The 13,952-nt window shown below is 35.4% G+C and overlaps 1 protein-coding gene across 1 annotated transcript in view; it reads right to left on the bottom strand.

Annotated features, from left to right (window-relative positions):
* The window catches only part of LOC109215309 (nicalin-1-like), a 14,557-nt gene extending 1,550 nt beyond the window's left edge, over positions 1 to 13,007 (bottom strand). Inside the window, exons 1-12 of the mRNA XM_019379347.1 lie at positions 12,549 to 13,007; positions 9,367 to 9,530; positions 8,324 to 8,427; positions 6,613 to 6,679; positions 5,430 to 5,522; positions 5,183 to 5,347; positions 4,954 to 5,094; positions 4,780 to 4,857; positions 2,692 to 2,804; positions 2,545 to 2,605; positions 1,173 to 1,340; positions 763 to 864 (exon numbers count right to left, since the gene is read on the bottom strand). Of these exons, the coding sequence (XP_019234892.1) occupies positions 763 to 864; positions 1,173 to 1,340; positions 2,545 to 2,605; positions 2,692 to 2,804; positions 4,780 to 4,857; positions 4,954 to 5,094; positions 5,183 to 5,347; positions 5,430 to 5,522; positions 6,613 to 6,679; positions 8,324 to 8,427; positions 9,367 to 9,530; positions 12,549 to 12,837 (1,545 nt within the window). The 5' untranslated portion in view covers positions 12,838 to 13,007. The remainder of the gene's footprint in view (positions 1 to 762; positions 865 to 1,172; positions 1,341 to 2,544; positions 2,606 to 2,691; positions 2,805 to 4,779; positions 4,858 to 4,953; positions 5,095 to 5,182; positions 5,348 to 5,429; positions 5,523 to 6,612; positions 6,680 to 8,323; positions 8,428 to 9,366; positions 9,531 to 12,548) is intronic.
* Between the last annotated feature and the right edge of the window lie 945 nt (positions 13,008 to 13,952).

The following is a 13,952-nucleotide window of genomic DNA, read 5'->3' as shown; positions in this document are numbered from 1 at the left end:
CCCCCCCCACACACACACATTTGTTGTTTTTATTCTTCTCAAATTGGACTCTATTAATTCATTGTCAATTGTTGTTTTCCTCCACTGGATTCAACCATTAAATTTTAAATTTTCATACTCAAAGCATAAATAATTTGACCTAACTTAAAAACAGACATCGTTTTTTGAGATGCAATCCTTCTTCTTGCCCCTTCGTTTCCATGACCGCACGACCGGTAACATTGCCGTCGTTGATCAGAACTACAGCAAAAGTACCTTTTAAAATTGGGTTTATTGGGTAGTCAAGCAGGAAATGGGTTTAATTGCTGGGTCTAGTGTTTTATCCCTGTATTATCTTCTTAAAGTCGAACCCAGAAATTAATCAGCAGAAACACAAACTATGGGTGGAGTCTTTAGCAATGACAATACTTTAATTTTTTGCTGAACTTGAAGAGATAACGAGAGAGAGAAAGGAGGGGAGGGATGGTTTCACCATGGACAAAAGGACAGGGAAAGAGAAGGAATTATTACTATTTGATTTTATGACGAAAAGTCAGAAAACCCCCTCTTATTTCTTCTCAAATAGGGACATTTAAGGGAAAGCAATTATGTACACAATGCTAACCTACTACAACCAACCAGAAAAGTAGTAGGTTAGCAAAACCCATATATATATATATATATGCAACTTGCATTTCGAATTGTTACAGGCTGTACAATTATTTCCATAATGTTAGGATACCATGGGCAAAGCTAACAGAAAATTTGGAGATATTTACGCACCTGATATATATGTAACTTGCCACTAGTTGAATCATAAAAAGTGAACATTCCATCTAGAGTCTCATGCTGTACATTCACCTCTGCAGTATGATCAGCTAATTCCTGCAGACATTGAAAGCACATATTGGTCAAAACAAGAAACTAAGAGGTACAGATACCTTAAGAAGCTCAAATTGAGGTATATAGGTAATCAAAGTGTATACTAGGGTCATATATATAAGAGAAAATAAAGTCAGAAACATTAATTGCCAAAGCAAAATGACAAAGGCAAGCCATTATGACGAGCGATAGTGATATACACGAAGATGTCCTTTATAATATAGAACCAAGAAATTATGAGACCATTTGAAAGGGAAAAAAGAAACAATTAACTAAATACAAAATTTAAGTGTAACATGCCTCTAAAATACCTTTTCCAGTGCCTTAATAAGCGGGTCATTTTTTGAAAGAAAAGGTGCCACTCGAGGTGTTGTAGATAAAAGATCTAGCCAAGACCTTATGTAGGAAGGATTGACGGCTAAACTACTATCGTCTGCAAATATGCTTATGCTTTTCTGCTCCTGCTTATAAATGTGTCTCTGCATATAAAAGAAATTTGTTAAACAAACTTGTGAAACTACTGTTGTCTGCAAAAATGCGGCATTCCTAATACATGAGATAGCTCACTTCATGTTAAGACAAATGTTTGAAATAAGCAAAATACCAGAACACATTTCTCATTACCTAAAAGAAGGTTTACGAAAAACTGAGTCACATGAAGCTGCAGCATAAAGGAGAAAGAAACATATATGAAAAATGCTTTTTGGTAATCTAAAATTCTGAACCAGCTGATCAATCACCCCACTCTTCTCTTCAGAAGTAATTCAGGATATCAAAATCATCTGTTCTCTATAGAAGACATGCAAAACAACATCCTACATATATTAATGCAAAATGATCATCCTTTGAAATACAGTCTCCCCACCCCAAAGAAAAAAATGATGCAGAAGATGCATATCACAATCAGGAATTTTCCTTGACACTAAGGACCAAGCAATGGAATGAAGACAATAAATACATCTTTCATAAAGTCCTCCAGAAAATCTCAAATATATATACAGACAGAACTACTCAAAATTCAATCTCTCTCTTTTTAATAAGGTAAATAGTTTAATTAATGATGGGGGAACCCCCATATACAAGCCGCTACTCAAAATTCAATCATGTTGCTCATTTAATTAATTAAAGGAAAATATGCAATAATACTCGTGAACCAGCAGAGAATTTCCAGACTATTAGGCCTGAGCTCAATCATAAACTTGGGAAACCTGAAGAGAACTTCAAAGAGGAGAAACTCTGGAGTTATTCTAGATTAAGTGTAGCTATTGAATTATGATTTAAACTGATTTTGTTAGCTATAGACTAGTTCCACTAGCATAACATCAAGAGATCCCAAAACCACAAGAAAAACCAAGACTGCAACCACTATCTGCCCAATAGTCTCAGAAGTATGATCATACTTCAAATTATAAAGTTATGCTTTTTTATGTTGAACAGAATATGTAGATAAGAATCGACTGTCTCAAAAGGAGCATGCATGACAAGACCAGACCTATAAGAGGCCAAAAAGTTCCTGTTTTTCTTTTTCAAGTTGACTGTTAGACTGCCACTGTTTATTTCTCATATAGAAGAGAACTTCATTATTGGAAGTTAAAGGGTTTATCAGTATAAGAAACTAGCAGTAGCAACGGCTGAGACAAAATTTCGTACTCCAGGGGAAAAGAGGTAGGCCAAAGTCCTTACCGCTAGACTTTCAGCAACAAGCTTGACACTTCGAATGATTGAGGCTTCACTGACAAAATGTCTACACAGGAAACCAGAAGTTCAGCAAATGGCCATCAGAGAAGTTACAAAAATAGAACCAAGAGGTATTAGAAGCTAAGCCACAACCTGTTATCAGCCAGATGTCCTGTACTTTCCAGTAATTCAGGTGCAGCAGAAAGTTCAGATAGTGTTGCCGCAGTGACTCTCAACCTTGAAAACTGTTCATGCTCCCAGGCTACCTACACCATTTAGCAGCTTTAGCACAGTAAAAAGACTAAACATCACATACAAAGACAATTAAAGTAAAGATGGTATATCTGACTGCTTTATTAACCAGTAAAAACAAGCTTAGTAGCTTAAACAGGGAAACTCTAGAGACTATTCAGGTTTAAGTGGGATATGTAGTGTCTAGTCTAAAGAAAGTGACTGTCAGGTAATAGTCAATAAAATAGCTTAGAACAAGCTCTCTAGCTGGCTTATGTTACACAAAAGAACTGCGATTGTCAAAAACTTGTACACAAATTACATCAGTAAAGGGCTTAACTTTTATGTTTTATCCATGACAAAATTACAGATTAATGATGCATACAAAATCATAAATGCATTTCTAGTTACTAGGCAATATGGAAACAGGAAAATAATCTTCCGTTTCCGTAAATGACAATCATGGAGGGTGGTTAAAAAGGAGTATGCAGATGTCGCTCTTTGCATAAGATCAGATGTGAAGGTTATCTCCACGCTCGGGAAAAGACGCTGCATAAGAAGCCTTTTTCTATGGTTCTTTTACTTTTGCCTAGAAGTTCGATTTCAACATGGCAAATCGAGCATTTCACATAGCTCAAACAAATTATTAGTCTCAAAGACAGAGATGTTTTTAGNNGGGGGGGTATGACCACTAAGTTACTAAAATCGCACAAATAGCACCAGCCAATCACCGAATCTGCACAAAGCCAAGGGGGTGCGGGAATGACCACCAAGTTACTACAATCGCACAAATAGCATCAGGCAATCATCACATATGCACAAAACCATGAAGTGTGAGATCTGTGCTTGTGACCAAACTGCAGATTGAACACAAATCTCATTCTGGTATTCTCATGTTTGCAACAATAATAACTACTTCAATCACACCTAAGGGCAGCCCTTGAGCCACAATAACCAGTTTAATTTTCTTTTTTCAGTACCAGCTTTTACATTACCATAAAAAGTGACAAGGGTTTCATTTCAAGTGAAAAAAATTGTTGATGCCATTAGAGAGAAAAGCAGTAAGAACAAGTATGGTCCAAAATAAATGGCATGCTTTCTAGATCTGGGTGAAATAAGCAGTCTCCTTGTATCGGTGTTATCAAAGGCGCGCTTAAGCCCTGAAGCGAGGCTCAAAACATGTTAAGCGCTTCGTCTCGCTTAGCGGGCGCTTCAGTGTTGTCATCAAGGCTCTAGCCTCTAAGTCATACTTTTCCTTGCCAATGAGCGTATTCCTGAAGAGGCGACACTAAACAATTGATATCACTTTGTCATAAATTTTCTTCAATTTCTTTGATCATATATTTAACATTTATGCTTAAAGATTTTAGTCTTGGACTACACATACATATTTATCGTTTTTCTCCATTTGCCTTTTTCTTCATTAAAGCTCACGCTTTATTTGCGCTTTGCGCTTAAAGCTCCATCAGACCTTAGAGCTTTTTTGCGCTTTTCGCCTTTGATAACATTGCCTTGTATATGTTTGTACAAATGTTTAGGGCTGGAAAGAGAGTTGCAAAACCTCACTTCACATAAGTAAACGAAAGCTGTATCACCACAACAGAAAGCAGCCTACAAAGCTTGAACTGCAGACATAGCCAAAAAAACTAATTTAAACATCATTTCTAATGTAAGATACTGAAGCTCTAACATTGGTCCACTGGTTCGAGCATAACCAATCAACAATCCATCAACCACAAACTAGTTGGTGATATGAATCTTCGTATTAATTCCACTCCATACAGTATATTCCACTCTCAGACCGTATTCGGAGGATTTATCATTGTTAGACAATTTTCCGCTGACCATCAGCCTACCACAATTCTCCTCTTTTATCCAGACTTAGAACGGGAAGCGAATCTCAGATAGGTGGAGTTCCAAGAGCGCGAGAACAGGGCAAGAAAACAATGCACTATGCCTGACCATCTAAGCAGGGATATGCATTTTTCTTTAAGCGGTTTATGTACTTACTCGAGGATTCGAGATGTTTATTTTCTTGTGCTTAAGACCAACTTGAAGGCCCAATTCTTCTGCTACGGCAGAGAAACCCTGCAAATATTAGTTCTTCAGACAAGAAAGGGCAGCAGTAGAAGTGATAAAAACTAAAATTCTCCTAGCTTTCTCCCTTAGACGCCATTTGCATACCTGGAATATCTGCTGTATGTAGGCATTTTCTGGAGGTTTGGAGACATGAAGATGTAACTCATTGCCAAGGGACCCAACACTATTCAAGCAGATAGCATAGTCTATACTCTCACGTAGACGCTGGTCAAAACTCCGAAGCCACTGAAGAAAGCTTACACATTCAAAGGACAGAACGAGACAGCTGCAACTTAAAAGGATAGGACAAAATTTTTGGGAAGGAGTGGTGCACCTTCTGAGTTCCATTGTAGTTATACGGCCCACCAGATGTCAATCCAAAGAGTAAATTATATCTACCTCTAGTTTTAGGATTTGAATATAGAGCAGAAAACAACCTAGCAATTTCAAGAAGTGCCACTACACCACTTCCATTGCTATCACTTCCCACTGACAATGTCTGTAAACTCAATGATAAAAAGAATTGATTAAGGTCATTTATTGTAACAGCTCAAAACTTAATAGAGTAAGTCATAACTTACTGGCGCAGCCCCAAATGTGTCATATGAAGCCACTATGGCAATAGTTGGGAGTTGATTTGAGTCTCCATCAACTTTAAGTCCTGGTAACCATCCCTGACATTTAACAAGTACTGATAAATGAACTTTCAAACAACATTCTACTTCATTGATTAATTAAAGTAGCTGTTAACCCATGCCCTGCCCATTATTTTTAGAAATTAGTCTGTATAATTCTTAGTCTTATATATTTCAAGAAGGAGGATATACAATAGGATTATGGTAATATAAAACAGAAAACATTTTGGGTTAGTACAATAAGGAAATGCATCCATAGAGACTGAAAATGATTTCATTACCAAAATAAGAAAAAAGTAATTCAATGTATTAAGCTTGATTTGAGTGACTATTATAAGTAAACAAAAGAGTTCAATGTACTGAATTGACTTGCTTGACTATATTATAAGGAAAGCAATGTATATAGAAACAAATAAATTTGAGTACATAGAGATTCAAAGAAAATGCATCCAACAACAACCACGCCTTAGTCCCAAACAAGTTGGGTCGGTATGAATGCATTCACCTATGCTTAAAATGATTGAACTACTAAAATAAGAAAGGCCAAATAATTGAATGTACAAAGCTGATATCATTGACTACTATAAGGAAGCAAAAAGAGTTGCATGCACTCATTGATTTGCTTGACTATTATATGGAAATCAAAGTACAGCAACCAGAATCCTAAGTACATAGAGATTCATAAAAATTGGAAAAAAAAACCGAGTGTACAAAATAAAGAACGATAATAATTATGAAAAAGAAATTAAAGCCAAGACCATATGTAGGCCCCCCGAAAGCTCACAGCAGCTACACCTCAATCTCAAGCAATTGGGTTCGGCTATACAAATCCTCACCGACCATGTCGCTCAATTTAAGCAGCAGTAAGCTGAGAGATGTCAAATCAAATTTGAAATGACCTGATGTGGTATTAGCTTATATTAATATGCATTGATTTGAGCTATATAAACTTGTTATTTAACAAAACAGTAGACGGACGAGAAAGGTTGTATGTCAAGCATTTTAGAACTAACACCGTAGGCAATTAAGTCAAGTCAATATTCCTAAAACAAACATCAATTTAAAAGTCGTAGTAAAACCAACTGCTCCTACTTAAAAAACCAGGAGGTGAACAGCCGCAAACTAGAACCTGAATATTTGCAATGTTGGGGGATGCAATTCTCTTAGGATCTGAGGCAGCAACAACAAGCTTGTAGCTGTAGACATGTGATTAACTGAATCATTAACAAGATATTTATCACAAAAAAGAAAAAAGTTTAACCTTCGTCAACACGACATCAAACAAGTTTGCACATTCATATTGACATCCAATCTCAGAAAGGATACCTCAAATACCAAAACTTGTGCAGCCCCATTTTTCCCGTGTTGGGGCATCACAAATATTTGATACAGTCAGGGGCGGCTCAACGGATCTCGTAGCCTAAAGCGAAACCATATTTAGAGGCCCTTAAATTTATTTTGTAAAATCTGTGCACTAACAAAAAAAATTGCTCTCCAAACAACAAATTAATCATTTAAGACAAGAAATAGCAAAAAAAATTTGAGAAAAAGGAAGAAGAGCATAAAGAATGAAGTGGTGGATTATAGGATGTTGAGGTCCGAAACTCAAAGTGAAAATTTTGATTTGGCTATCATCACATACAAGAAAAAGAAATGAACGTACATAACGTAATTGTTTAAGTTTTGAGCACTAATAGTGTCAAAAATATATAATATTTACACCTTCTGATCATTTTAAATGATAATTGTAGCACTTATTAGTGAATATCTAAAATAAATTATAAATAACCTAATATAATATGTTGAACTGCACTAAAAGAAAACCGGTGCATGAATGCTTTTGTGTCTATGCAGTTTCAAAGAAGATTGTAAAAGAAATTCATTATGTTGTCGATGTATATATCTTAATTCTCATATAAAAAGGATAAAATTAAAACTGAAGAGTGATGAAATATACTAATTAATGAGTGAAGAAAATTATCATAATTTATGAATTTATTGGTGTAAAATAACCTCAATCAAATAACAAAAGAGTATACTGTAACACTTTTATTTATAATAACTAAAAGCTTAAAGTAAATTGGGGCCTTTAAATTTTGGGGGCCTAAGGCAACGGCCTCACTGGCCCTTAGAGCCGACCCTGGATACAGTCAAACAAATAATAATTTATGGACCCACTCAAGTTTTTGCAAGAATTTAGATACAGCAAAAAGTACACGTCAAGTTGGTGTTTTTTCTACAATAACAAGATTGTATACATTCTTCAGTATTTACTTAAATTCTACTATACAAATAATATGCAAGTCATGAAGTCAAACCAGAGCATGAATCCATGCTCAACAATCGTGTTGCACGAAATTATAGGACTCTCTTTTTCCTTTTCACTTTCATTTTTTTAAAATTTTGGTGAACAAGCCCATTACCAACAGAGTCAAGTCAGGTAGTAAGCTAAACTTTTTTCTCAAATTAACACTTACATTGACCAAGAAAATACCAAATGGGATTAGATCAAGAATAAAATTGAATGGAATCATTTAACTATATGATAATGATTAAAGATGGCTTAAAAATTCACAAGCACTGTTTTTCAGATGAAGTGGTTTCATTAATGGCATCAAGTAGATGCAAATAGTACAAAAGATAGTAAGAACAAAAGTGAGCTTGTTAGCTCCATTAGAATGTGCCCAATTCACAAGCACTTTTACAGTAGACAGAAATTTGTCCAGACTATGTAAAATATCTCTACGACACATTCTAATCTTTTTAATGTTTTAGCATACATACATCAAACAAAAGAGGCAACTCTTCTCTTGAAAACAAAAAATAAGATTCCAACTTACCCGCCTGTGGTAGCTGTTGCAGGTTGACCACTAGCATCATTTCTCTTAACTTCAGCTAGTACAGCATTGATATTGTCATCCTCGAAAGCAAAATATACAGGATACTGCACCCGAATTTCAAAAGGTTGAAAATTCACTATTTTGTTAGACGATAAAAAATGAAAAAAATTCAAGATGAAGGATATCCACATAAATTAGAACTATTCAAACAAAAGAAGTAAGGCAATGGGAGTAGCCTCCTTGAACAAAAGATAGGTGGTAAAAACTATTTCAGGGCAAAAGAAACTAGTACTAATTTCTCTATCTTTGGGAGAGGACTTATTACCAAACTATTTCAGACACACTCATAGTCACTTGCCAAATAGTAAGTAAAATAGTTCAAGTTGCTCTTCATCACTCTGAGGAAGGATGAATCAGCATGCCAACAACAGAAAGGTTGGACTTAAGGGCTGCCACATCACATAATATTCCTTGTTTATTCTCATCTCTAGCCAGAAACAGAAGCTTCAAGCGCAATTTTCAAAAGAAACAGAAAAGACATTTCCCTCTATTCCGCTCAGAAACACAGTCTACAGACATCTCCACCCCTCCTTGATTGAACTCTTCTCTTTCATAGAAACTAACAGTATCAATGTTTCAGCATGTTCTTCTACCAACTAAGGAATCACAGTCATGACTTCTTTGGTCTAGATTATATAGATTCCCACTGATTATTCGAAAAAAGTGATTGCAGGAAACAAATTGTCATTTAGGAATTATTTGCATTGTTACACTAATAGCTGGTTACTAGTTCATGAGATTGAGTTATCCGTACAGTAACCAAACATCAAGCTTTTGATAAAGAGTAAACAAACGTCAAGTATGACTAATATAAAAGATTTAATAAAAACTTCAAACTAATTAAGGTAGAATAATCATGCCCGAGTAGCCCTAGACAAATATAACGCGTGGTACATGATGAAGGATGTCCTATGCATAACATGCATTGTGCCACATAGATATGCCAAAAGGACAAAAAAGAATGGATGATTCATTGCACTCACAGGGATATTAGAATGTGTAAGCAACCGTTCCAACTCAGCCAATTTGCTCATCAGGCTGTTAATATCCTCATCAGCACCAAATGCGTTGTCTACGTTTTCTGGACTAAGTTTGGGGGGGAGTAAAAGCAGTAAACCCCCTAATAGCTTTTTCTGTTCAATATATTCTGCAATAAGAGCCAATACAAGGGCAAGCCCATCAGAAGAGACAATCTAAATACGTATTGCATGAGGAACAGAGAGTTGTACTATAACATGATCAGCACAATCAAGGTTAGTGATGTTTCAAGCAAAGAATGCGCTAGAAAGTAATAAAATGTGTAAATCTTTTTATTTGTTATAAGAAAATACCACCATAAGAAATATGGTCAGATTAATGATCTTAATCTTCTATTACTAGAAAAACTAATATCTAATAATGTTGGACTGAGACAAGATTAAATAGAGCAACATGGACAGTAAGAATTCATATAGCTGACCCAAGCTTGTCTGGAATTGCAGTGTTGTTGTTGTTGTTGTTGTTGTAGTAAGTCACTCTTTTGTATATTTTTGGGAATTGAATCATGACCAAGCTTGTAGGTCACGGGTGCCGTGGCAGCAACCACTAATGCTTGCATTAGGGTAGGCTGTCTACATCACACTCCTTGGGCTGCGGCCCTTCCCCGGACCCAGCGTGAATGCGGGATGCCTTGTGCACCGGGCTGCTCTTTTCACCATGACCAAGCCTCAATGAGTGAAGGTCGTTAACAAATGTGCTGAATTCATTCTAACATGGTTACTTTGGTGAAGAAAAGAACAATAATCTTCTCGGACAGTTTGTGAGGCCTTAATCCCCACTATGTTTATACCTTCTTCTCTATCCAGCCTCTCCAACCCCACCCCTACCCCCACCCCCTCCACCCCAAATTACTAGCTTCCCTTTTCTCCTCTCATTCACATGGCCTTACTCTATCTTCAAGACAGCTTACTCATAAGATTGCCGCGAGAACATCCTGAAAAGGATAGATCAGCATTTGTTGGGGACATATCTCTTTGTTATGCCGATGTTGCACTTTCACTATAAGTTCACAAAACTAAAACTAGCTTTGCTATCTAATCATCACCCTGCGTCACATTTTATCAGGGTTACGCATTGCAAATAATTAGAGAATTTTTGAGAAGACACAAGCGAAATCACAAACAGCTCAGTTCTTCAAAATGGTGAATGCTGAAACTGTCCATGCTATTTGGTTACAGAGAAATCAGAGAATCTTTGAGAAGAGGGGAAGAGATTGGGAAAGCATTGCTAGAAGTGGTGCCTATGTGTGCAATGTCGGGGCATTGGCTGGAGTTAGAAGTTTGTTACAATCTTTCTTCTTTTAGTTGGTTAGTTTATGAGCTGTTACGTTCCTTGTCTTGGTGTTCTATCTGTAATTAGCGACAAAGTCCATAATATTTAAAGAAAAAGTGAGAAGTCAAGCATGCTATTCATGGAAAATTAAAGAATGCCAGACATGTATGAATTTAGTGCAATAATAATCAAAGGTAATTAGAATAACTAATTTAGCATTCGATATACAAAAATGTTAATATTAATCCAACTCGTCAACGTTGAGATTCAAAGAACCACTGCTTTTCTTTTATATAATTTTCCACGTCATTGTTTGAAGAGCACACTTCTTTGAAGTGCATGGCTTTGCTCATAAAGTGATAACCTCTTGCATAGCATCACTTTAAGTGACAGAGGAATGACTTATAATAGCAATACATGAGTAACTTGTCATTTAAGGCAAATCGGAGACTCCCTAAAGTTATAGGTTTCCTTCTCATGCTTATTCCTACCACACACAGAATGTAAGTAACGAACTAAGCTTGGTATCTCCTAGTTGATAACACATTTAGAAAGAAAATAACATATTGAAGCAGTAGGTGGAGTTGCACCTTTAATGATCTCTCATACCAAACTAGCATAAGCCCAATAACCAAACTATAATCCCACTAATTAATATGGCTTAGTCCAAATAACAAATATTTAAGTTCAGAATCAATATATGGAGCTGCATCTTTAATAAGAATCAGGTTTACTAAATCTCACACTTATCCCTTCTTTGGTAACAACAGCTAAAACTAAAGGGTTTAAGTTATATACATTGACAGTGTAATGGTCTTTTTACAATATCAGTGTAATTTAACATGTTATAGGATGCTACTTACCATTTCTTTTAGGCTATCAATCAATGGTATTAAATAGAGTTATTTGTAATTACCTTTTAAATGACCTGACCAATTTCTTACACCGTTAGTGCATAGAACATATAGCCTATTTGGCCAAACTTCCAAAATTTGCTTATTTTAAAAAATATTTTTCTTTAGAAGTGTTTTTTGACAAGGTACTTTTAAAAGAGTAGTAGTTTGTGTTTAGCTAATCAATTTGAAAAATATTTTTGTCAATATTCAAGAAGCAATGTGTGCTAGGCCAAGGTTCTAAAAGTGCTTCTCGGAAAAAGCTACTTTCTTCAGCTTCTTAACAACTTGTTTGGATGGTTGTTACATATCGTTTTATACTGTATCGTATCGTATTGTATTGTAGTACTATATCGTTTGATGAATATAATGTTTGGATAGATTGTGTCGTTTGTCGTCGTTTCATGATATCACGCACCAGCAATATGAAGAATAAACTTGCAATATTATAAAGAAAAATTATGATACAGGGTAAAATTACTATATAATAGGATAAATGATAAAATAAAATTATTTAACAATAATTAAGGGTGAGATTGAGAGAAAAGAACAAGGTAACACCAAATCGGTCGTTACATAAAGTGGCACATTTCGTTGTTACGTAACGTACAGAATTAACGATACGATACAATAAAATTTAAGTAACAACCAAAACAAACATCGTATTTAAAGTAACAATACGATACGATACAACAGGTAACAACCATCCAAACAAGCTGTAAAGCAACTTCTGTTACTACTAAAGAATACTTAATTTTTTCCTAAAAGCTTGGTCAATCATCTCAACCCTCTAAATTAAGCACTTCCTAAAAAATGGAGTAATAAATAAACACTTAGCCTCCCAGAAGCTCGGTCAAACAGGCTAATAAACTCAAAAGTTAATCCTAACAAATAGATATTTCCTAAAAGCTAAATTCCACACAAAAATGAACGAAAGTTCGAATCCACAGTCGTGGCAGTACCTTTAATGAGAGTGGGATCCAATTCCCTAACCGGAAGAATGAGAACCGTACGAGAAAGATCGGAACCGGAGCCACCAGAAGCAAATAAGGACGAGCCAGCGTGGTGATTAAGAACAGCGAGCCGAGAACCGAAGGGGACGCCAGAGATATCGTACTGAACAAGCCGGTATACGTCGACGACGGTGACGGCGTCGGAGAGCTCAACGAAGGCGATAACGGCTATGATTAAAGCGATCACTGGATAGTACATCGGGTCTATTACTGCTGGTTTTCTACGAGAATTCGCCATTGAAAGAGTGTGTTTGTTGTGTTAGGGTTTTGCAGAATATAAATATTAGTTTTGAATCTGATTTTTTTTTTCTAGTTGGTTTTGAATCTGATTGATCAGTAAAATAATGTTAAAATAATGTTTGACAGTTTGTATAACTGTAATGTATTGTAGTGTCTTGCCTGGTTTGCAGTGGCGAAGGTGAATGATAAAGATCTGTTTTTTTTTAGGGATTATAATTATAATTATGGAGAGCTGAATTGTTGTTAAATTAATTAATTGGATTTTTCTAATTTAATTTTGGAAATGAAAAAAATGTGATGTACAAATTGAGAAATTATATAGAAAATTTAAATTTTATCCTCTTTTAAGTTCAAAGAAGCTTGAAGAGAAGAAGAGTACATTAATACAACCTATTGGAGACAGGTATTAGTGTTAGGTTTTTTAAAGTGTGAGAGGGAAAATACATATTTTGGGTTGCACCTCTTTATTTTATCCTTTCATAGTTTATGAATTTAGAGGCTGGGCCTTATTTTTCAAAACAAATATAAGTGTCAAGTGTGATTTGTTCTACCATTGAGTTCGCCGAAGTTTTGCAATTTGAAGTGTCCCTATTACAGAATAGTTTCCCGTTCTATCCAGGGAGGAATTAATCTAAATACCTTGGGCAACAGTGAGAGGATTAAATTTCTTAAGCACATAGAAAAAAATTATGGGCTCGAAATCTTTTTGCATTATCTGTTTTGTGTTAACTAATATTTTTTATTTTATGATCTGTTTCTGAACAAAATTTTACTAACAATTAGTTCCCTTACCTCATCTAAATTTCGCCGAGGTTTGTTAAGTACTTGTCGTAGAAAGAACACTCGGCACATGATTCAAGGCAAATTTAGAACGGATTTCGTGATTTTATAAAAAATATTGTTTAATTTCGACTCAAGCTATATATATAAATATAAAAAGATCACACTCATTCTGAAGACTCGATAAAACTTTAGCTATTTCTTCCTCATCACAAGCTCCAGAGCATATTCAGTGATTGAAAGCATTACCTTCTCACTGTATATCTATCATATGTCTTGTTGTGTTCTTTCTAATATTTGAAATTAGAGCTGCATTAAAAGGGTTTGTCTCCA

The sequence above is a fragment of the Nicotiana attenuata genome, unplaced genomic scaffold, assembly GCF_001879085.1.
Source record: "Nicotiana attenuata strain UT unplaced genomic scaffold, NIATTr2, whole genome shotgun sequence".
In the NCBI taxonomy this organism is placed as follows: Eukaryota; Viridiplantae; Streptophyta; class Magnoliopsida; order Solanales; family Solanaceae; genus Nicotiana; species Nicotiana attenuata.
This window is presented reverse-complemented; position numbering and strand designations above follow the sequence as displayed.